Below are 22,722 nucleotides of genomic sequence, written 5' to 3'. Positions count from 1 at the left end.
AGCACCCTCCCACGTGGGGTGGACACCAATCTGTTATATTAAATATAAACACTTTGTTACAGCTGGATATAATAATAATAATAATAATAATAATAATAATAACAATAATAATAATAATCTGTTAAATTAAATATAAACACTTTGTTACAGCTGGATATAATAATAATTATAATAATAATAATAATCTGTTAAATTAAATATAAACACTTTGTTACAGCTGGATATAATAATAATAATAATAATAATAATAATAATAATCTTGTGCTACAGTTCTTTACTGTCTTGTTCTTCTTTCTGGTCTCTTGGTCGCCTCTCTTACTCATGTTTAATGGATTATTGTTCTCTAGAATTCAGCTCATCAGGAACATTTCCAACACAAAATGTGTCCATACATTTGTGCTTCACACTTTACACAACATACAAACAACAGATGCTGATATAATAAAGTTTTATTGTTTTATACACATTAATATACACCAGGATTCAATACAAATAATAAATTAATAATGGTTTCATTTATATAAACATTTAAAATAAAAATGTGGTTTAATAATATCAGACGAATCTCTGACTGATTTAAGTGAATTAGATGTAGGGGTGGGGCAACGCGTTGACGTAAACAATTACGAAAATACATAGATTTGCTTATGTATAAGTTAATGTATAAGTTTATTTTATTGGTTAATAAAATAAATGTAACAATTAACAAACTACGTTCTGCACCGTTGCTGTTGCATTTGAATGTTTTTTCTGATGAGACATCTGACTACACAGTAGTAATTATGCCCCCATCATTGTAATTCTGATCTGCTTTATGTAACTCTTTTTAAAGGTCAAGCAAAGAAGTGTGGAGGACTTTTCAAACAAGCTGGAATATGCAAAGAAAGAATTCCTGTTGTACTGTACATCTGTATATGTATAAATGACAAATGAAGCCATTCTGTATTCCTTAGCTTAAATTTTACAAGTTCTTGCTTTAATTTTAATGAGATTTTATGTTTGACATTACAATAAAGGTACATTTTAACACAGGTATTTTGAAGTGCATATTGTGTTAAGAGAAGATTAATTCAATTCAATTCAATTTATTTATAAAGCACATTTGAAAGCCGAAGCTAACCAAAATGCTGTACAGCATAATACAACAATAAAAGAAAATACATATATATACATATACATTGTTAGAATAATAAATATAGAATATACAAAAATAAAAACAGCAACAATTGAAGACTGGGATTATTGTAGACCGGGACATGTGTTTTCATACCAGTAAGCAATCTAGTGGCGTTATTTTGGACAAGCTGCAACCAGGTCAAAGAAGACTGACAAACATCCATGTAAAGTGAATTACAATAATTAAGGCGTGACATAATAAAGGCTTGAATGACTGAAATCTGTTTTATCATATAAAGATTTTGAGACAATTTGGCAATGCGTCTTAATTGGTAAAAGCTACTTTTGACAACGGAATTTATTTGTCTGTCAAATTTAAGAGCTGGATCGAAAATAACCCCTAGAATTTTAGCACAGCAGGACAAACTAGGAAAGAGAAGTTTCAAATCATCGCCAATAATGTGGGAACTTGAAGATGACCATGATAGAAACCCATTTAAAATAAGCAATAAATAAGTTTAGACTAATCGATTAATAAAAAAAAATAATGGTTAGATTTTAATCACATCTGTAAATCACATCTGTGGTCACTTGAATTGTAAATTGAGAATGACTGACATGTTCTCCGTTCCTCAACATAGAAGATTTATGGAACATCACAGAAATAACAGCTGCTTTTAATCTCTGTCTTCAGAGTTTAACCCCAAAATCTAAAAGAAATAATAAAAGAATAAATTAATAACAGTCCTGTGTTCTCATATGTAATGATGGAAACATGATGGAACAGTTTATCTGTAGTTCATCACCTCACATGTTCTCTCTTCTTCTCACTGTCATGTTAAGCTAAACTTTTTTGATGATTTTGTGTATTAAGTGTTTTGTTTAGCTAAATGACATTTTATATGCTAGGAGTCATGTTTATATTTATTAAAACATTTTCCTCTCAAAAAGTCAGACTAACGTTTTTACATGTTGATGGTGATTAATAGTGAACATTATTACACAAGACCAGAGACACAAACTGTCATCATCAGATTTTTATCCACACACTCAAAATCTGTTCATTTTATTTATTTATTTTATTCAGTGTTCATGTTACAAAGTTCTGTTCATTACAGAGTGGATTTAACTAGAAACTAGAAACTTCTTATCTTAAATAGGTGAGTAGTGAGTAGTTCTTACTCACCTCAGAACCTCCAGTCTGAAACATTCATCATCCTTTAGATCAGAGAGAAGCTTCCTTCCTGAATCTGTTAAATTACTTCCAATCAGATCGAGTTCTCTCAGGTGTGAGGGGTTTGATCTCAGAGCTGATGCCAGAACAGAACAACCTTCATCTGATACATCACAATTATACAACCTGTGAAGAGAACAATGATCAGATCCTCACTGTTTATGATCAGAATTCAAACATTTTAAAGAGAACTGGAGTTTATTATACTGAAATACCCAAGAGCCCTTAAATCTATAATTCACATTTAATTTTAGTGTGAACATCAACAAGAAGAAAAATCATAAAAATCTTAGAGTTCACTCATTTTTACTAAACTGCTTCATCCTGCTAAGTTTTTACTTAAAAGGGCTAAAAAAATTACAGTATCTTTCAAAACATTTAGATTAAACCTGATATCAGAGTGCATGTATTAGATGAAAATTCAGTGTATTTGAAGTTCAAGTTTTTTAAATATGAATTCACAGAAGTAAATGCTGGTGATGACCATGTGAACAACCCAATGAGTCGCTTGTCCACCGGACAAGTACAAATAAATAACTGGTAGCTGGGACTCAAAATGTGCCTCTCAGACACCAGGACTCGTGATTTCTTCATCCAGGGGCAGTACTGTACAACAGTACATGTGTTCCTGAGACCAAACTTTAGACCAACTGTTTTATGTAAACTGGAACCAGTAAGTGCTTCACATGATTGAAAAATAAAAATGAGAAACAGTGACTGTGATGATATTAGTTATTATTAGAGTTGTTCTGGTGGAAGAGCACTAAAACACTGCTTAGTATTGTTAAATGTTTCTTTCTATAGATCATTTATTTAGTAAAGACACAACTTCCATTCAAACCTAAATCCTCTGTTTCAGTCTCACTATTAGAGAAGATGAGTTAGTGAGGAGCAGCTCATGTGTGATTCTCAGAGAGATGATCTTACCTCAGTATCTCCAGTTTACAGTGAGGATTCTCCAGTCCAGCACAGAAATGCTTCACTCCTGAATCTCCTAGATTATTCAGAGACAGATCGAGTTCTCTCAGGTGTGAGGGGTTTGATCTCATAGCTGAAGCCAGAGCAGAACAACCTTCATCTGATACACCACAATTATTCAACCTGTATAGAGAACAATGATCAAATCAACTATGGTCCACTGTAATCCACTAAATGATCCACTGTGGCGACCTCTAACTGGAGCAGTTGAAAGAAATCAGCACTTTTTTTGAGAGCCCCAACTAACTGCAAATTCAGAATATACAGTGGGGCCAAAAAGTATTTCGTCAGTCACTGATTGTGCAGGTTCTCCTACTTAGAAAGATGAGAGAGGTCTGTAATTTTCATAATAGCTACACTTCAACTATGAGAGACAAAATAAGAAAAAAAAATCCAGGAAATCACATTGTAGGATTTTTAAAGAATTTATTTGTAAATTATGGTGGAAAATAAGTGTTTGGTCACCCACAAACAAGCAAGATTTCTGGCTCTCACAGACCTGTAACTTCTTCTTTAAGAAGCTCTTCTGTCCTCCACTCGTTACCTGTATTAATGGCACCTGTTTGACCTCCTTATCTGTATAAAAGACACCTGTCCACAACCTCAAACAGTCAGACTCCAAACTCAACCATGATCAAGACCAAAGAGCTGTCAAAGGACACCAGGAAGAAAATTGTAGACCTGCACCAGGCTGGGAAGAGTGAATCTACAATAGGCAAGCAGGTTGGTGTGAATAAATCAACTGTGGGAGCAATTGTAAGAAAATGGAAGACATACAAGACCATTGAAAATCTCCCAGAAATCTTGCTTGTTTGTTATTGACCAAACACTTATTTTCCACCATAATGTACAAATAAATTCTTTAAAAATCCTACAATGTGATTTCCTGGATTTTGTTTTCTCATTTTGTCTCTCATAGTTGAAGTGTAGCTATGATGAAAATTACAGACCTCTCTCATCTTTCTAAGTAGGAGAACCTGCACAATCAGTGGCTGACTAAATACTTTTTGGCCCCACTGTATGTGGGGTGAAAGTGCTTCAGGTAAAGCACAGTAATTAAATTGTCAATTAAAAGTTTAATTAGCTGGGGTAGAAGACACTTTTGAAGGTTCTAGCATTCCAAAGACCTTGACACACACCCACACACACAGTCATGTTCCTAACAAACTGACCATTCTTGTAAAATGATAAACAAGCTCGATGTGGAAAGTCGGCCTTGAGCTAATCGCTGAACAGAGTTAGCCTGAAGCGGGGTATAAATACTGTAACTGTGGACACCGTCCGCCCTTCTCGCCTGTAAAGGCATGTGTGTGTTTGTATGATGAGAGGGTCCTCAGCTGAGTAATAAATAGATTTTTTTGCTTTTACTATTACTCCGGTTGTCTGTATCTTTAAGGGTTACTTTGAATTCCCACAACAGTTTCTAAACAGTTCTGTTCTTATTTAAATGAAAACTTTATTTATGAAAATTTTTAATCAGGATTTATACCCAACCGTAGTACCAAAACTGCATTAATTAGGGTAGTTAATGATTTATTATTGTCCTCTGATATTGGATGCCTTTTTCTATTAGGTCTTAGTGCAGCGTTTGATACTGTAGATCATAACATCTTATTGGATAGGCTTTCTCTGTAACTCCCAGCTCAGATGTAAAAAACTTGGGTGTCACAATAGATTCAGATCTTTCCTTTGATAATGTTAATGATGCTGAAAAACTGATCCATAGATTTATAACTTCTGGGTTAGATTATTGTAATGCTCTTCTCACTGCAGCTCTGGTAGATTCATAAACAAATTCCAGTTGGTTAAAAATGCAGCAGCTCCCCGATCTTTTTAACAAAATCATTTTTTTCTAAGTTGAATAATTTAATTTCAACCTTTATTTGGAACAAAAGGACACCCCGTATTAAAAGAAGTATGCTTCAAAGATCTCGTACAATGGGAGGGATGGCATTACCAAATTTTCTGTACTATTACTGGGCGGCCAATATAAGGTCATTGCTATATTGGATTAGGAGTGAAGACGCCACATCTGATTGGCTAAAACTGCTTGATGATTGTAACTCAACCCCATTAGATCTTCTCAAAGACAAATGGGAAGCAGACTTTAACCAAACTATATCAGATGAAACATGGCAAATAATAATACAGGGAATTTTCTCCTCATCTATTTGTCTAAGACATGCAGTCATTCAATTTAAGATTGTGCATCGGCTGCACTGGACTAAGGTCAGACTCTCTAAGATTAGGGCAGACATAGATCCTACATGTGACCGATGCAGACAGGCCCCGGCCACTCTACTGCATATGTTTTGGACATGTCCAAAGCTTCATGTATTCTGGCGTACAATTTTTGAAACTTTCTCTAAAATATTTGGGAGAGTAATTGACATCCCCGTTTATTGCTCTGTTTGGTGTGGCACCGGAGAGTGGCACCGCCAGCAAGAAAGAAATTAGCGTTATAGCCTTCAGCTCTCTCCTGACTAGGATACTGATACTGTTTAAATGGAAGGACTCTGCCCCACCTACATATTGCCAGTGGTTTACAGAAGACGCTAGTCATCTCAGACTGGAGAAGATTAGATACACTGTCCGGGGGTCTACCGAGAAATTTTACGATATCTGGCAGCCCTTTCTGGCGCACACTGGGGAGATGGGGGCTAACGGCACGACGCTATAATTAACATATGTAACTTTAATGTGATGGCATTTTCTGTTTTGATTTATTGTACACTGGCTGTATTCTAAGTTTAAATATTCATGTCTGGTCTGAGGGGAAGGGGACTTTGTTTCTTTTTTTATTTTTCTCTGTGTTGCTATTTTTGTAAAATTTTATTAAAAAACAAAATAAACAGACTTTGATTAAAAAAAAATGCAGCAGCTCAAATGCAAATCCAGAACTAGAAAGTTTGATCAACAAAGATGGTGCTGGTTCCTCCTCTACAACATCAGGAAGACTCAACCATTGCTCTCCATGGAAGCTACTCAGAATCTGGTCCAGTCACTTGTAATCTCACGGTTGGATCAGAAAGGCACTCCCATGTCCACTATTAAACCCTTGAAGCTCATTCAAAATGCAGCTGCCCATCTGGTTTTTAACCAACCTAAACACTGCCACATCACCCCACTGCTGCCACATCACCCCACTGCTGCCACATCATCACCCCACTGCTGCCACATCACCCCACTGCTGCCTCATCATCAACCCACTGCTGCCACATCACCCCACTGCTGCCTCATCATCACCCCACTGCTGTCACATCACCCCACTGCTACATCATCACCCCACTGCTGCCTCATCATCACCCCACTGCTGTACATCATCACCCCACTGCTGCACATCATCACCCCACAGCTGTACATCATCACCCCACTGCTGTACATCACCCCACTGCTGCCACATCATCACCCCACTGCTGCACACCATCACCCCACTGCTGCCACATCATCACCCCACTGCTGTACATCATCACCCCACTGCTGTACATCATCACCCCACTGCTGTACATCATCACCCCACTGCTTTACATCATCACCCCACTGCTGCTACATCATCACCCCACAGCTGCCTCATCACCCCACTGCTGTACATCACCCCACAGCTGCCTCATCATCACCCCACTGCTGCCTCATCACCCCACTGCTGCATCATCACCCCACTGATGTCACATCACCCCACTCCTGCCTCATCACCCCACTGCTGTCACATCATCACCATACTGCTGCCTCATCATCACCCCACTGCTGCCTCATCATCACCCTACTGCTGCCTCATCAACCCACTGCTGCCTCATCATCACCCCACTGCTGCCTCATCATTACCCCACTGCTGCTACATTATCACCCCACTGCTGTACATCATCACCTCACTGCTGCCTCATCATCACCCCACTGCTGCTACATCATCACCCCACTGCTGTCACATCATCACCTCACTGCGGTACATCATCACCCCACTGCTGTACATCATCACCCCACTGCTGTCTCATCACCCCACTGCTGTACATCATCACCCCACTGCAGTCACATCATCACCCCACTGCTGTACATCATCACCCCACTGCTGTCACATCATCACCCCACTGCGGTACATCATCACCCCACTGCTGTCACATCATCACCCCACTGCTGTCACATCATCACGCCACTGCTGCTACATCATCACCCCACTGCTGCCACATAATCACTCCACTGCTGCCATTTCACCCCACTGCTGCCACATCACCCCACTGCTGCCTCATCATCACCCCACTGCTGCCTCATCATCACCCCACTGCTGCCTCATCATCACCCCACTGCTGTACATCATCAGCCCACTGCTGTCACATCATCACCCCACTGCTGCTACATCATCACCCCACTGCTGTACATCATCACCCCACTGCTGTCACATCATCACCTCACTGCTGCCTCATCATCACCTTACTACTGTCCATCATCACCCCACTGCTGTACATCATCACCCCACTGCTGTACATCATCACCTCACTGCTGTACATCATCACCCCACTGCTGTACATCATCACCCCACTGCTGTACATCATCACCCCACTGCTTTACATCATCACCCCACTGCTACATCATCACCCCACAGCTGTACATCACCCCACTGCTGTACATCACCCCACTGCTGCCTCATCATCACCTCACTGCTGCCTCATCATCACCTTACTACTGTCCATCATCACCCCACTGCTGTACATCATCACCTCACTGCTGTACATCATCACCCCACTGCTGTACATCATCACCCCACTGCTGTACATCATCACCCCACTGCTTTACATCATCACCCCACTGCTACATCATCACCCCACAGCTGTACATCACCCCACTGCTGTACATCACCCCACTGCTGTACATCACCCCACTGCTGCCTCATCATCACCCCACTGCTGATACATCATCACCCCACTGCTGTCTCATCACCCCACTGCTGCTACATCATCAAACCACTGCTCTCTCATCACCCCACTGCTGCCTCATCATCACCCCACTGCTGATACATCATCACCCCACTGCTGCCTCATCATCACCTCACTGCTGTACATCATCACCCCACTGCTGTACATCATCATCTCACTGCTGTCTCATCACCCCACGGCTGCCTCATCATCACCCCACTGCTGTACATCATCACCCCACTGCTGTACATCATCACCCCACTGCTGTACATCATCACCCCACTGCTGCCTCATGATCACCCCACTGCTGTACATCATCACCCCACTGCTGTACATCATCACCCCACTGCTGTACATCATCACCCCACTGCTGCCTCATCATCACCCCACTGCTGTACATCATCACCCCACTGCTGTACATCATCACCCCACTGCTGTACATCATCACCCCACTGCTGCACATCATCACCCCACTGCTGTACATCATCACCCCACTGCTGTACATCATCACCCCACCGCTGCCACATCATCACCTCACTGCTGTACATCATCACCTCACTGCTGCTACATCATCACCCCACTGCTGCCACATCATCACCTCACTGCTGTACATCATCACCCCACTGCTGTACATCATCACCTCACTGCTGCCTCATCATCACCCCACTGCTGTACATCATCACCTCACTGCTGCCTCATCATCACCTCACTGCTGTACATCATCACCCCACTGCTGTACATCATCACCACACTGCTCTACATCATCACCTCACTACTGTACATCATCACCTCACTGCTGCTACATCATCACCCCACTGCTGCCACATCATCACCTCACTGCTGTACATCATCACCTCACTGCTGCTACATCATCACCCCACTGCTGCCACATCATCACCTCACTGCTGTACATCATCACCCCACTGCTGTACATCATCACCTCACTGCTGCCTCATCATCACCTCACTGCTGTACATCATCACCCCACTGCTGATACATCATCACCCCACTGCTGTCTCATCACCCCACTGCTGCTACATCATCAAACCACTGCTCTCTCATCACCCCACTGCTGCCTCATCATCACCCCACTGCTGATACATCATCACCCCACTGCTGCCTCATCATCACCTCACTGCTGTACATCATCACCCCACTGCTGTACATCATCATCTCACTGCTGTCTCATCACCCGACGGCTGCCTCATCATCACCCCACTGCTGTACATCATCACCCCACTGCTGTACATCATCACCCCACTGCTGTACATCATCACCCCACTGCTGCCTCATGATCACCCCACTGCTGTACATCATCACCCCACTGCTGTACATCATCACCCCACTGCTGTACATCATCACCCCACTGCTGCCTCATCATCACCCCACTGCTGTGCATCATCACCCCACTGCTGTATATCATCACCCCACTGCTGCCTCATCATCACCCCACTGCTGTACATCATCACCCCACTGCTGCCACATCATTACCCCACTGCTGCCTCATCATCACCCCACTGCTGTAAATCATCACCCCACTGCTGTATATCATCACCCCACTGCTGCCACATCATCACCACACTGCTGTAAATCATCACCCCACTGCTGTACATCATCACCCTACTGCTGCCTCATCATCACCCCACTGCTGTACATCACCCCACTGCTGCCTCATCACCCCACTGCTGCCTCATTATCACCACACTGCTGCTACATTATCACCCCACTGCTGCCTCATCATCACCCCACTGCTGTCACATCATCACCCCACTGCTGTCACATCACCCCACTGCTGTACATCATCACCCCACTGCTACTACATTTTCACCCCACTGCTGCCTCATCATCACCCCACTGCTGCCACATCATCACCCCACTGCTGCCTCATCATCACCCCACTGCTGCCACATCATCACCCCACTCCTGCCTCATCATCACCCCACTGCTGCTACATCATCACCCCACTGCTGCCACATCATCACCCCACTGCTGCCACATCACCCCACTCCTGCCTTATCATCACCCCACTGCTGTCACATCATCACCCCACTGCTGCCTTATCATCACCCCACTGCTGCCACATCATCACCCCACTGCAGCCACATCATCCCCCCACTCCTGCCTCATCTTCACCCCACTGCTGTCACATCACCCCACTGCTGCCTCATCATCACCCCACTGCTGCCACATCATCACCCAACTGCTGCCACATCATCACCCCACTCCTGCCTCGTCTTCACCCCACTGCTGTCACATCATCACACCACTGCTGCCTCATCATCACCCCACTGCTGCCTCGTCATCACCCCACTGTAGTGATGGGAATTTCGGCTCCCAAGTGACTCCTTAGATTTTTTTGTTGCTTAAATTAATTTATTACCAAATTACATATAAAATGAATTACTAATGTAATAAAACATTGTATCAAATGTTTATTATTTAAATGGCTTTGTTTATATACTTAACATGGGGTGCTCCAACAATAAATTATAAAATACAAAAACAAAGACCCATCTCACTGTGTATATTATTTGTAAATTTGTATCTAGAGTGGGGTGGCACAGTGGCTAGCACAGCACAGCAAGGAGGTCCTGGGTTCGATTCCCAGGTGAAGAGATCTGGGTCCTTTCTGTGTGGAGTTTGCATGTTCTTCCCATGTCCGCGTGGGTTTCCTACAGGAGCTCCGGTTTCCTCCCACAGTCCAAAGACATGCAAGTGAGGTGAATTGGAGATACTAAATTGTCCATGACTGTGTTTGATATAAACTTGTGAACTGATGAATCTTGTGTAATGAGTAACTACCGTTCCTGTCATGAATGTAACCAAAGTGTAAAACATGACGTTAAAATCCTAATAAACAAAAGAAAATAAACAAGCATCTAGAGTGAAACAACACATCAACAAAGCACTCAACAAAATATAAATGAAAATGTGCAAAACAAAAAGAAAAATCAGCATCCAGGTGACAGTATTTGTAAGTATTTAGTGAAGATTAGCATTCAGAAAATCCAAGCAGCTCATCTTTGATGGGTTGATCCTGTTTCTCCTTTCTGTTACGATCTGCCCTGTTAAAATAGATTCTCTCTGAGGGGACAGATACACAGTCTATGTGCCATCACATGTATAAGATGTGGGTAGACTGAACACTTGGTCTCCCACCAGCTCAGTGGGTCTGAACTTTTCTGTAAAAGAGGTTCCTCGTCCAAACTTTATTATGTTTCCTCTTCCTCATTTTCCTCACCTTTCCAGCGTGTAATGTTAGGCTGTGTAAAGCGCTGAGTTCTCTCTCTCTCTCTCTCTCTCTGTGTGTGTGTGAACGGAAGTGAGTGCGTGAGTGAGTGCATCTGCTGCTGTGTGAGTTTTCTATCTTTTCTATATTTACGGTGCTTTGCTAGTTGATTATATGTGAAATTATTTCACTATCAGTGAAGGTGTATGTGTGTAGTTAAAGTGGGAGTGGTGGTTTGTTTATATTCACCGGTTGCCAGCTTTTTTTGCCGGACGCCATGGCGGCAGCAGAGAAAATAAAGTTTGAGCAACTTACTCGTCGGCATGGGGTTAAAATTGCCCCTGAGATGAGGTGTTCAGTAGAGGAGTGTGTTTTAGCTGTTGGAGAGGTTGCAGACTGTAGTAGTATCATGGCAGCGTCCAGGATGAACGGTGCTGTTGAGATCTTTGTGGACAGTGTAGAGAAAGCTAACACTGTAGTTCAAACTGGTGTTGTTATTCAGGGAACATTTACTCCAGTAATGCACCTCATTCGTTCAGCAAAGAAAATAACTCTGTCTAATGTCCCACCTTTCATGACGGATGAAGTACTCATTGCTTTCACGTTACGGTCAAGTAATGTCTCCTGTAAAAAAGATTCACTTTGGTGGCAAAAATCAGCGTGCAAGACATGTTGTCTGTTTTAGAAGACAACTTTATATGGTTTTGAAAAGTGAAGTTGAAGAACTGAATGTAGCCTTTAAATTCAAAATTGATGGCCTTGATTATGTCATTTTTGCTACTTCTGAAAACATGAAATGTTTTGGGTGTGGACAAGAAGGGCATTTAAGGTGCTCTTGTCCAGTTGAGGCAGGTGAGGGTACTTCACAGGCTTCAGACTCTGCACCTGCTGAAGGTGGTATAAATCACACAGGACATGCAGATGCTAGGCCTGGAGGTGCTGGAGTTGGAGATTGTGAAGAAAACATTAGGCCTAGTACAGCACAGGACAGAGCTAAAAGTACAGAGGAGAGCACTGTTACAAACACTCAGACTCTAGCTGAGGAGGGTGCTGAAATAGCTGGGCCCAGTGGTGGTGGGGACAGTAACAATGTGCAAACTGATCTGCAAAAGGGCTTAGGGTCTCAGCGTGCCTTTTTTCAAAATTGGAGATGAAGGTGGTGCAGAAGCTGTCACTTCCAAAGTAATAAGTTTGGAAGAGGAAGGTATGGAGGCAATCTGTGGTTGAGGAGGCACTTTTCCGAGTGCCTTCTGGAAAGAGAAAAATGAAAATTAAGTGGACTAAGAGTGAGGGAAAGAAAGGAAAAGCACAGAGGGCATCAGAGCAGGAAAGTGAAAAACATGAAGAGGATTCTGGATCTGGCATTTTTGAAGACTCGGTAGTGTAGTGATCTGACTGAAACGAGAAGTCAGCGGAGTCGTCGGAGTGCATAGACATTTGAGAAGATTCGGTTATTTCCTAAGAGAACAAAAAACATGAATGGTGTAGCGATTGAAGAATATTTTTCAGACCGTAAGCTATTTATTGAATCTGTGAAAGCATTCATGAGGAATGCAGGAGAAAACCACTTTACCGTTCAGAAGATCTACCGGCTAAAGAAAATTGTGCCAGAATTAAAAATAGGACTTCAAAATGAAGAGGGATATGAAACATCATAACCTCTTGTTGGTTTTCACTCTTCTGCTTGTGTTATCCCTCTTTTTTCTATTAATGAGCAGGATAAGGGTGGGCTCCTTAAATATAAATGGGGCACGCGATGGCTACAAAAGAGCCTTGTTATTTTAATCAATCAAGCAAAAGGGTGTTGATATAATGCGGAGGATGATGGCATTGACCGCACAGAACCTCATGCCCCGTCACAGCATGCCCTCCGTGAGCTACTTAAAGCTCATGAACTGTGTGATGTTTGGCGGAACCTAAACCAAACCACTAGGCAGTACACATGGGCACATGCAAGAGAGGGTTGGATGTCATTGGCTAGATTAGACAGGTTTTATAGTTTTAAACATCAGCTGAACATTATAAAAAGCTGTGATTACACCTGTTGGCTTTTAAGACCACAGTTTGGTTTTATGCTCTATTTCTATTGCAAATGTTAAACCTAAAAGTGCATATTGGCATTTTAATAACTCCTTGTTGTGCGATATGAAGTTTAAGCAAGTGTTTGCTGTCTTTTGGAATGGTTTTAAAGCACAGAAACACCATTTCAGTAATTTGAGGGGATGGTGGGACTATAGAAAAGTTAAGATAAAACAACTCTGTCAACAGTACACTTTCAGTGTCTCACGGTACGTTACTCAGTCCATGAAAAAATTGGAAGCTGAGATAATAGAGTTACAAAGACTGATAGACTCAACCGGAGATCAGAGTCAAGTAGGAGTTCTTAGATCTAAAACATCTGCGCTGAGTGATCTTTTGGGCATCAGGGCACAGGGGGCACTGGTCCGATCGCGTTTTCAGAGCTTAACGCAAATGGATGCTCCATCCAAGTTTTTCTTTAACCTTCAAAAGAAAAATGGTCAGAGTCGTTTTGTTCATTCTCTGCGCTCTGAAGAAGGTCAAGAGCTCACAGAGCCCACTAAGATCAGAAAACGGGCTGTACGATTCTATAGTGAATTGTACAGAAGTGAACAGGTGAACGACGAAGACCTAGCTGCTGGGTTCTATGCCGGGTTACCAAAGATCACTGAGTACGCCAGTGCAGAACTGGAAGAGGCACTGGGTGAGCAGGAACTTTATGCTGCTCTTCAGGGCATGAAGGGTGGCACTGCCCCAGGTATTGATGGCCTGTCAGTAGAGTTTTATAAAACCTTTTGGTCAGAGCTGGGTGCAGAATTGTTGGCTGTTCTGAATGAGAGTTTGACTGATGGTATTTTGCCACTGAGCTGCAGGAGGGCGGTTATTACCCTGTTGCCAAAGAAAGGCGATCTACAGAAGATTAAGAACTGGAGACCAGTAAGTCTCCTGTGCACAGACCTAAAAATATTCTCCAAGACCCTGGCAAACAGGTTGAGAAAGGTGATGGGGCAGGTCATTCATTTAGATCAGACCTACTGTGTTCCTGGTAGATCCATTCAAGACAACATTTGCTTAGTGAGGGATGTTTTTAGAGGTTTCTGAGTCTCTAGGGCTTGATTTTGGTCTTCTTTCAATTGACCAGGAAAAAGCGTTTGACAGAGTTGAGCATCAGTACTTGTGGCATACTCTTGATGCATTTGGCTTTGGACAGAGTTTTACCAGCATGATAAAGGTAATGTATCAAGACATTGAGAGTGTGCTGAAAATAAACGGTGGTTTGAGTGCTCCTTTCCGGGTTTTTTTGGGCATACAGCAGGGTTGTGCTATGTCTGGTATGTTGTACTCTCTTGCCATTGAGCCACTGCTAATCACTAATGGGGTAGGTATAGGTCAGTATGATCATTTCCATCTAAAAGTATCAGCCTATGCAGACGACATAATGTTAATGGTGAGTGGGCAGGTAGATGTTGAAAATTTAGTTTCCACTATTCAGAATTTTGGCATCATATCGGCCGCAAAAGTTAATTGGGGAAAAAGCGAAGCTCTGGGGCAGTGGGCAAGTGGGCTGCCGGTTTTACCAGCTGGAATGACATGGAAGACAGGGGGAATTAAATACCTGGGTATCTTTCTTGGAGATGAGGCAGCAGTGCAGAAAAACTGGGAGGGTGTGGTAGAAAAAATGGTGGGTCGCTTGGCCCGATGGAAGTGGATTCATAGCCAGTTGTCCTTCAGGGGAAGAGTGTTGGTGATCAACAATTTGGTTGCTTCAACCATCTGGCATAAGTTGTCCTGTGTGGATCCCTCTGTTGGACTGCTGCCACGATTGCAAGCCATACTGGTAGACTTTTTTTGGGATTGACTACACTGGGTCCCTCGGGCTGTCCTTTTCCTGCCAGAAGAGGAAGGGGGGCAAGGCCTGGTACACCTGGCAAGCAGAATGGCAACTTTCCGTCTGCAGTTTGTGCAGAAATTCCTGACGGGTGCAGCAGACTTGGCATGGAGGAAGGTGACCAGCGCCATCCTACAAAGAGTTGACGGTCTTGGTCTGGATGCTGCCTTGTTTTTAACAAACTGTAAGGAGCTATGTCTGACTGGATTATCTTCTTTCTACTGTGGACTGTTCAGAGTATGGGGACATTTTAGCACTCAAAGACTGGAATCAATCACCTCATTTCACTGGTTGTTAGAAGAACCTTTGATTAAAGGTGCACGACTGGATATGGCGAGGAGTGGTGTACCGGGCATCACGCAAATGCTTTGTGCCTCCAAGGCAGTGAACTTACGCACCCTGGTGAATGTGGCAGGACCTGGTCTGAGTGATGTCCAGGCTGTGGCCTCTTTGCTGAAACAGAGGTCCATTCGTCACATCAGTAATATTATCACCAGGTGGCAAGAGAGACTATCAAATGATGATTGGGAGCTCTTGAAGGAATATTGGAGTGGAAAAATACATAATGAAAAAGATCCCTTCCCAAGGATTGGACTTACTCCACTTCTTGGAAATGTGTCGGGTCCAATGCTAGACCGGGACAGTTTACAGGACTTGGAGCTCTACTCTGTGTCAGGTCAGGGTTTATACAAGTGTTTTGTTAAGTTTTTTAATAAGTCTGTTTTGGATGGAAGGCCTGACAACAACCTGTCTCTGAATGTGGATAAAACCAAAGAGATGGTCATTGACTTTAGAAAGACACTAAGGGACCACTCCCCACTGCACATCGACGGCTCATCTTTTGAGATTGTCAAGAGCACCAAATTTCTCGGTGTTCATCTGGAAGAGAATCTCACCTGGACCCTCAACACCAGTTCCATCACCAAGAAAGCCCAGCAGCGTCTCTACTTTTTGAGAAGACTGAGGAAAGCTCATCTGCCACCCCCCATTCTCACCACGTTCTACAGAGGAACAGTCGAGAGCATCCTGAGAGGCTGCATTACTGTCTGGTTCGGAAATTGTACTCCGTCGGACCGCAAGACTCTCCAGCGAGTAGTGAGGACAGCTGAAAAGATCATCGGGGTCGCTCTTCCATCTCTCACGGACATTTTTAACACCCGCTGCATCCGCAAAGCTCTAAGCATTGTGGACGATCCAACCCATCCATCACATGGACTTTTTACTTTGCTCCCGTCTGGGAGACGATACCGCAGCATCCGGACTAACACAACCAGACTGTGTAACAGTTTTATCCCTCAAGCAATCAGACTCCTAAACTCAGTACTGTAACAATTTCCTGCGGAAATTTTCTGCTGCCACACACTGATCTGTATTGACTATGTTACTTGCATTTTTGACTGTTACTTGCATTTTTTGCACACCTCCTGGAACTGCACAATAATTTCTGCACCTTACTTGTATTTTGCACCTTATTTACTTTTTAGGCACCTTATCTGCATTGCCAATTTTACGCTGCTAATGTACAACATGTCACTACCTCATGAACCATTGTACCATCTATTCACCATCATGTACTAACACTTGTCTTTAGTCCTGTGTTCTAATTACTTGTTTAGATTAGGGATAATTAGGAATATCTTTTGTAGTTATTTATTATAGGATTTTTTGTATTATTGTTGTATTTGCACTGTTTTGTATTGTCTTGCACTTTTTGTACCGTGTTACACCGTGATCCTAGAGGAACGCTGTTTCGTTTCAGTATGTACTTGTATGTAGCTGAAATGACAATAAAACCTCTCTGACTCTGACACCGTGTGGAGAAACAAGCTTTGTGTGGGGATGGACAGACGGCCTGTCTGGAGGGTAATGTATAAGCCACCACTTTCCAAAAGATCTGGGTACCTCCAGTGGAGAATTTTGCATGGGGTGATTGCAGTTAATGCTTTTGTGTCGGTTATAAATCCAGACGTCAGTGATAAATAAAGCAATAAGCCACGAGAGGCCGTGCGTTACTGTGATTTTAGCACGGGGATGACGTTTTTGGCACGACGCGAAGCGGAGTGCCTAAAACTTCTTTCCCCGTGCTAAAATCATAACAGTAACGCACGGTCTCGAGTGGCTTATTGCTTTTATAAAACGGCGGTCAACATAAAATATAATAAATACAACAATGTTTAATTCATAAATGCATTTATTGTGTATAAACTTACAATAAAGCATTCTTCCGCGACGCAATGTAGTTCCGTAATAGTGTTGCTAGGCAACATGAGGGCGAAAATAACATTAACTTTGTCTATTCAGTGGCGTATTAATATGGAATGATGTGAGGTGGTCCTAGGTGTGCGTTTATTGGGGATTTTACAACGGCTTCGAACTCGGCTCAGCCAATCAGATTTTAGGACCGGAACTATCCATTTTATAATGTGCATTTTGTGGGGAAAGAGAAACGATTTTTCACTGTTTTTTAGGATGTCCGAGACTTGGCTCACTTTCCACTACATTGTCCACTGTGTTTTTTAATTGTATGCTTTTATTTTTGGAGCTGGTTATAGTAGAAAAGATCGTTATAAATGGCAACTGCTAAATTTTATTGTCGGCCAGGCAAAGCTAGCAATTTATAACTCCCGGAGGAACAGAATGGAGGGCAGATCTGGTCATGAGGTGCTTCCAATGTTCATGGCTCTTGTAAAGTCAAGAATAGTTTTTGAATTTGGGTTTTACAAGACCATGAACAATATTGAAAGTTTTGAGATGGAGTGGTGTGATAAAGATGCACTATGTACTGTGGAGGAAGGAGAGTTAATTTTTACCAGCCCTTGGAGCTGAGATCATATGTAAATGTGTTTATTTCTGTGTAGGCATATCATTTGATATAATCATTTTAATTTTCTCGTCAGTGATAGATGGAATTTTAAATGTTGTCTGTTGAGTGATTGAATAAAGTGTAGGTTTTTAAAATCTAAAAAAAAATCTCTCTCTCTTTCTCTCTCTCTCTCTCTCACTCTCACACACACACACACACAAACGCCACCATTTATCTTGACCAATCACGTGCGGCTTTGATAGAAAAAAAAAACCCGGAAAAAAAACGAATCGGCTCCCAATCAGGAGCCGGATCCCGTCGTTCACTTTAAAGAGCCGGCTCTTAGAGCTGGATCGTTCGCGACACTACCCCACTGCTGCGTTCTCTTCACTGGCTTCCTGTAGCTGCACGCATTCAGTTTAAAACACTGATGCTCGCCTACAAAGCAAAAAATGGACCAGCCCCAAGCTACCTTCGCAGTCTAATCAAACCCTGCTCTGTACCACGCAATCTCCGAGCCTCTGGTCTCACTCGACTTGATCCTCCACCCAGGACTAGAGGAAGACAAGCATCAAGGCTCTTCTCTGTACTTGCACCAAAGTGGTGGAACGAACTTCCTGTCTGTCCGAACAGCTGAGTCTCTCGCTGTCTTTAAAAAAAACAATTAAATACCTTCATCACCTCTTTACTGAGCACTTAAGCTGAATTGTACTTGCTTACTTAATGCTCTTTTCCATTTCTTAAAAAATAAAACACACTTTGGTTCTAACAGGGTTTTTTTCAGTTTTGTGTTCTTGAACTGTTGTTTACTTAAACTAAAGTAATTAAATGTTTACTATGGAAGCTCTGGATAAGAGCATCTGCTAAATGCAGAAAGTGTAAATGATCATGTTAGTCCTGTTCTATCATCTCTACACTGGCTGACAATTAAACTCTGCATTAAATACAAAATACTTTTACTAACTTATAAGGGGCGGCACGTTGGCTAAGTGGGTAGCACTGTCCCCTTACAGCAAGAAGGTCCTGGGTTCGATCCCCAGGTGGAGCGGTCCGGGTCCTTTCTGTGTGGAGTTTGCATGTTCTCCCCGTGTCAGTTTTATTAATTAGTTATCTGGTTTATTATTAGAGAGGTTCTGATCTGTTGTAAGAGCAGTAAAACATGAATCAGAAGTAATTCCTCCTCTTAGACTGAAGGACTCAGTATTGTTACAGGTTTATTTTTATAGATCATTTCCTCTCTTTATTTAGTAAAGACACAACTTCCATTCAAACCTAAATCCTCTGTTTCAGTCTCACTTTTAGAGAAGATGAGTTAGTGAGGAGCAGCTCATGTGTGATTCTCAGAGAGATGATCTTACCTCAGTATCTCCAGTTTACAGTGAGGATTCTCCAGTACAGCAGAGAGACGCTTCACTCCTGAATCTCCTAGTTTATTATCAGACAGATCGAGTTCTCTCAGGTGTGAGGGGTTTGATCTCAGAGCTGAAGCCAGAGCAGAACAACCTTCATCTGATACACCACAACAATCCAACCTGCAGAGAGAACAATGATCAGATCAACTATTGGAATAAACTAACTGCAAACTCAGAATATACAGTGGGGCCAAAAAGTATTTCATCAGCCACTGATTGTGCAAGTTCTCCTACTTAGAAAGATGAGAGAGGTCTGTAATTTTCATCATAGATACACTTCAACTATGAGAGACAAAATGAGAAAAAAAAAAATCAGGAAATCACATTGTAGGATTTTTAAAGAATTTATTTGTAAATTATGGTGGAAAATAAGTGTTTGGTCACCCACAAACAAGCAAGATTTCTGGCTCTCACAGACCTGTAACTTCTTCTTTAAGAAGCTCTTTTGTCCTCCACTCGTTACCTGTATTAATGGCACCTGTTTGACCTCATTATCTGTATAAAAGACACCTGTCCACAGTCTCAAACAGTCAACCATGGCCAAGACCAAAGAGCTGTCGAAGGACACCAGGAAGAAAACTGTAGACCTGCACCAGGCTGGGAAGAGTGAATCTACAATAGGCAAGCAGGTTGGTGTGAATAAATCAACTGTGGGAGCAATTGTAAGAAAATGGAAGACATACAAGACCATTGATAATCTCCCTTGATCTGGGGCCCCACGCAAGATCTCATCCCATGGGGCCAAAATGATCATGAGAACGGTGAGCAAAAATCCCAGAACTACACAGAGGGACCTGATGAATGACCTGCAGAGAGCTGAGACCAAAGTAACAAAGGCTACCATCAGTAACACACTACGCAGAGAGGGACTCAAATCCTGCAGTGCCAGGCGTGTCCCCCTGCTTAAGCCAGAACATGTCCAGGCCCGTCTGAAGTTTGCCAGAGAGCATATGGATGATCCAGAAGAGGATTGGGAGAATATCATGTGGTCAGATGAAACCAAAATGGAACTTTTTGGTAAAAACTCAACTCGTCGTGTTTGGAGGAAGAAGAATGCTGAGTTGCACCATACCTACTGTGAAGCATGGGGGTGGAGACATCATGCTTTGGGGCTGTTTTTCTGCAAAGGGGACAGGACGACTGATCCGTGTTAAGGGAAGAATGAACGGGGCCATGTATCGTGAGATTTTAAGCCAAAACCTCCTTCCATCAGTGAGAGCATTGAAGATGGAACGTGGCTGGGTCTTCCAGCATGACAATGATCCCAAACACACCACTCGGGCAACGAAGGAGTGGCTCCGTAAAAAGCATTTCAAGGTCCTGGAGTGGCCTAGCCAGTCTCCAGACCTCAACCCCATAGAAAATTTGTGGAGGGAGTTGAAAGTCCGTGTTGCCCAGAGACAGCCCCAAAACATCACTGCTCTAGAGGAGATCTGCATGGAGGAATGGGCCAAAATACCAGCTACAGTGTGTGCAAACCTGGTGAAGACTTACAGGAAACGTTTGACCTCTGTCATTGCCAACAAAGGTTATGTTACAAAGTATTGAGTTAAGCTTTTGTTATTGACCAAACACTTATTTTCCACCATAATTTACAAATAAATTCTTTAAAAATCCTACAAAGTGATTTCCTGGATTTTTTTTCTCATTTTGTCTCTCATAGTTGAAGTGTATCTATGATGAAAATTACAGACCTCTCTCATCTTTCTAAGTAGGAGAACTTGCACAATCAGTGGCTGACTAAATACTTTTTGGCCCCACTGTATTACATTTCGGTTTGATCTCTGGTTTTGATTATTGTGTGTATTTCCGTTTTGTCTTTTGGATTCGCCCTTTGGTTTTGGTTGCCTGTGTTCTATTGTTATTTGGTTCTGACCCTTGCATGTATCTTGGTTTTTGGCTTTGTCTATTTCCCTGGTTATGTCCGCTGTGATTTTGATATCAGATTGTGTAATCTGTTATCATAATAAAGTTGTTATATATTTTAGTTCCGCTCGTGTTGTGGTTTGTCTGTCTTGCGTTACAGTTTTCAGCAATTACAATTTATTACTGACTACATTTCCCAGATGATTTTATGTTTATCCTCTACAAGATGGCACAGCCACGTTAGTTTGATGTAAAGTTTTATTTGTTTATTAATATTTATAAAATGTATTACTGATCCATGCGTTTATAACTTCTCGGTTAGATTATTGTAATGCTCTTCTAACTGGATGCTCTGGTAGATCCATAAACAAACTCCAGTTAGTTCAAAATGCAACAGCTCGAGTGCTAACTAGAACTAAAATATTTGATCATATTACTCCTGTTCTATCGTCTCTACACTGGCTGCCAGTTAAATTCTGCATTAATTACAAAATAATTTTACTAACCTATTATGAGAAAATAATACACCCCTCACCTACTCCCTTTCCTGTCTCCTACAAACCCCCTAAAATAATATAATAATAAATGAACCCTCCTGTTTGATCCCCCATCCTGTATCACCCCACTCCCTGTCTCCTACACACACCCAATCCTGTCTACCCTAATTGTGTTATTAAGTCCGAAGCCCTTTTGTTATCTCCTGTATTGCCCATAATAAAACCAACACCCTGCAGTACTCTCCTCCCCGATCGCCCTTCTTTGCTCCTGTGTTACCCATAATAAAACCAACACCCTTTTATTACACTAGCCCAACCTTTTGGTCACCTTTTGCAGTCCCCCTCTGCATTGTCATTCCTGCCCCCCTGACCTCCTCCTCTTTCTTTATAATCCTCCCCTCATTTCTAGTGTATATAAAGTCTTCCCAAAATATATGTAGTTAGATTTTCTGCCGGTCTTGCAAGCTGTGCCCATACGCCTGTATGTGTTAATAAATGACTCTACTTCTGAAGACCCAGACGTCTCCTGGCTCTTGTTTCGCTGAATTTCTAACAGTTGGAAGCTGTACCCATACGCCTGTATGTGTTAATAAACGACTCTACTCCTGAAGACCCGGAAGTCTCCTGGCTCTTGTTTTGCTGGATAGCGCTACATGGTCTGGCTCCACAGTATCTGAGTGAACTTATTAATCACTACAATCCAGCACGTCCACTTCGCTCACAAGATGCAGGGTTACTTATAGTTCCTAAAATTAAAAAGACCACAGCTGGTGGAA

At 42.3% G+C, this 22,722-nt stretch overlaps 1 protein-coding gene across 1 annotated transcript in view; it reads right to left on the bottom strand.

Annotated features, from left to right (window-relative positions):
* Nucleotides 1-1,784: 1,784 nt before the first annotated feature.
* Nucleotides 1,785-22,722, bottom strand: part of LOC134325597 (NLR family CARD domain-containing protein 3-like) — a 37,822-nt gene continuing 16,884 nt past the window's right edge. Inside the window, exons 7-10 of the mRNA XM_063007850.1 lie at nt 19,530-19,703; nt 3,278-3,451; nt 2,303-2,476; nt 1,785-1,826 (exon numbers count right to left, since the gene is read on the bottom strand). Coding sequence (XP_062863920.1) covers nt 1,814-1,826; nt 2,303-2,476; nt 3,278-3,451; nt 19,530-19,703 — 535 coding nt within the window. The 3' untranslated portion in view covers nt 1,785-1,813. The remainder of the gene's footprint in view (nt 1,827-2,302; nt 2,477-3,277; nt 3,452-19,529; nt 19,704-22,722) is intronic.

This window comes from Trichomycterus rosablanca, chromosome 1 (assembly GCF_030014385.1).
Source record: "Trichomycterus rosablanca isolate fTriRos1 chromosome 1, fTriRos1.hap1, whole genome shotgun sequence".
Taxonomy (NCBI): domain Eukaryota; kingdom Metazoa; phylum Chordata; class Actinopteri; order Siluriformes; family Trichomycteridae; genus Trichomycterus; species Trichomycterus rosablanca.
This window is presented reverse-complemented; position numbering and strand designations above follow the sequence as displayed.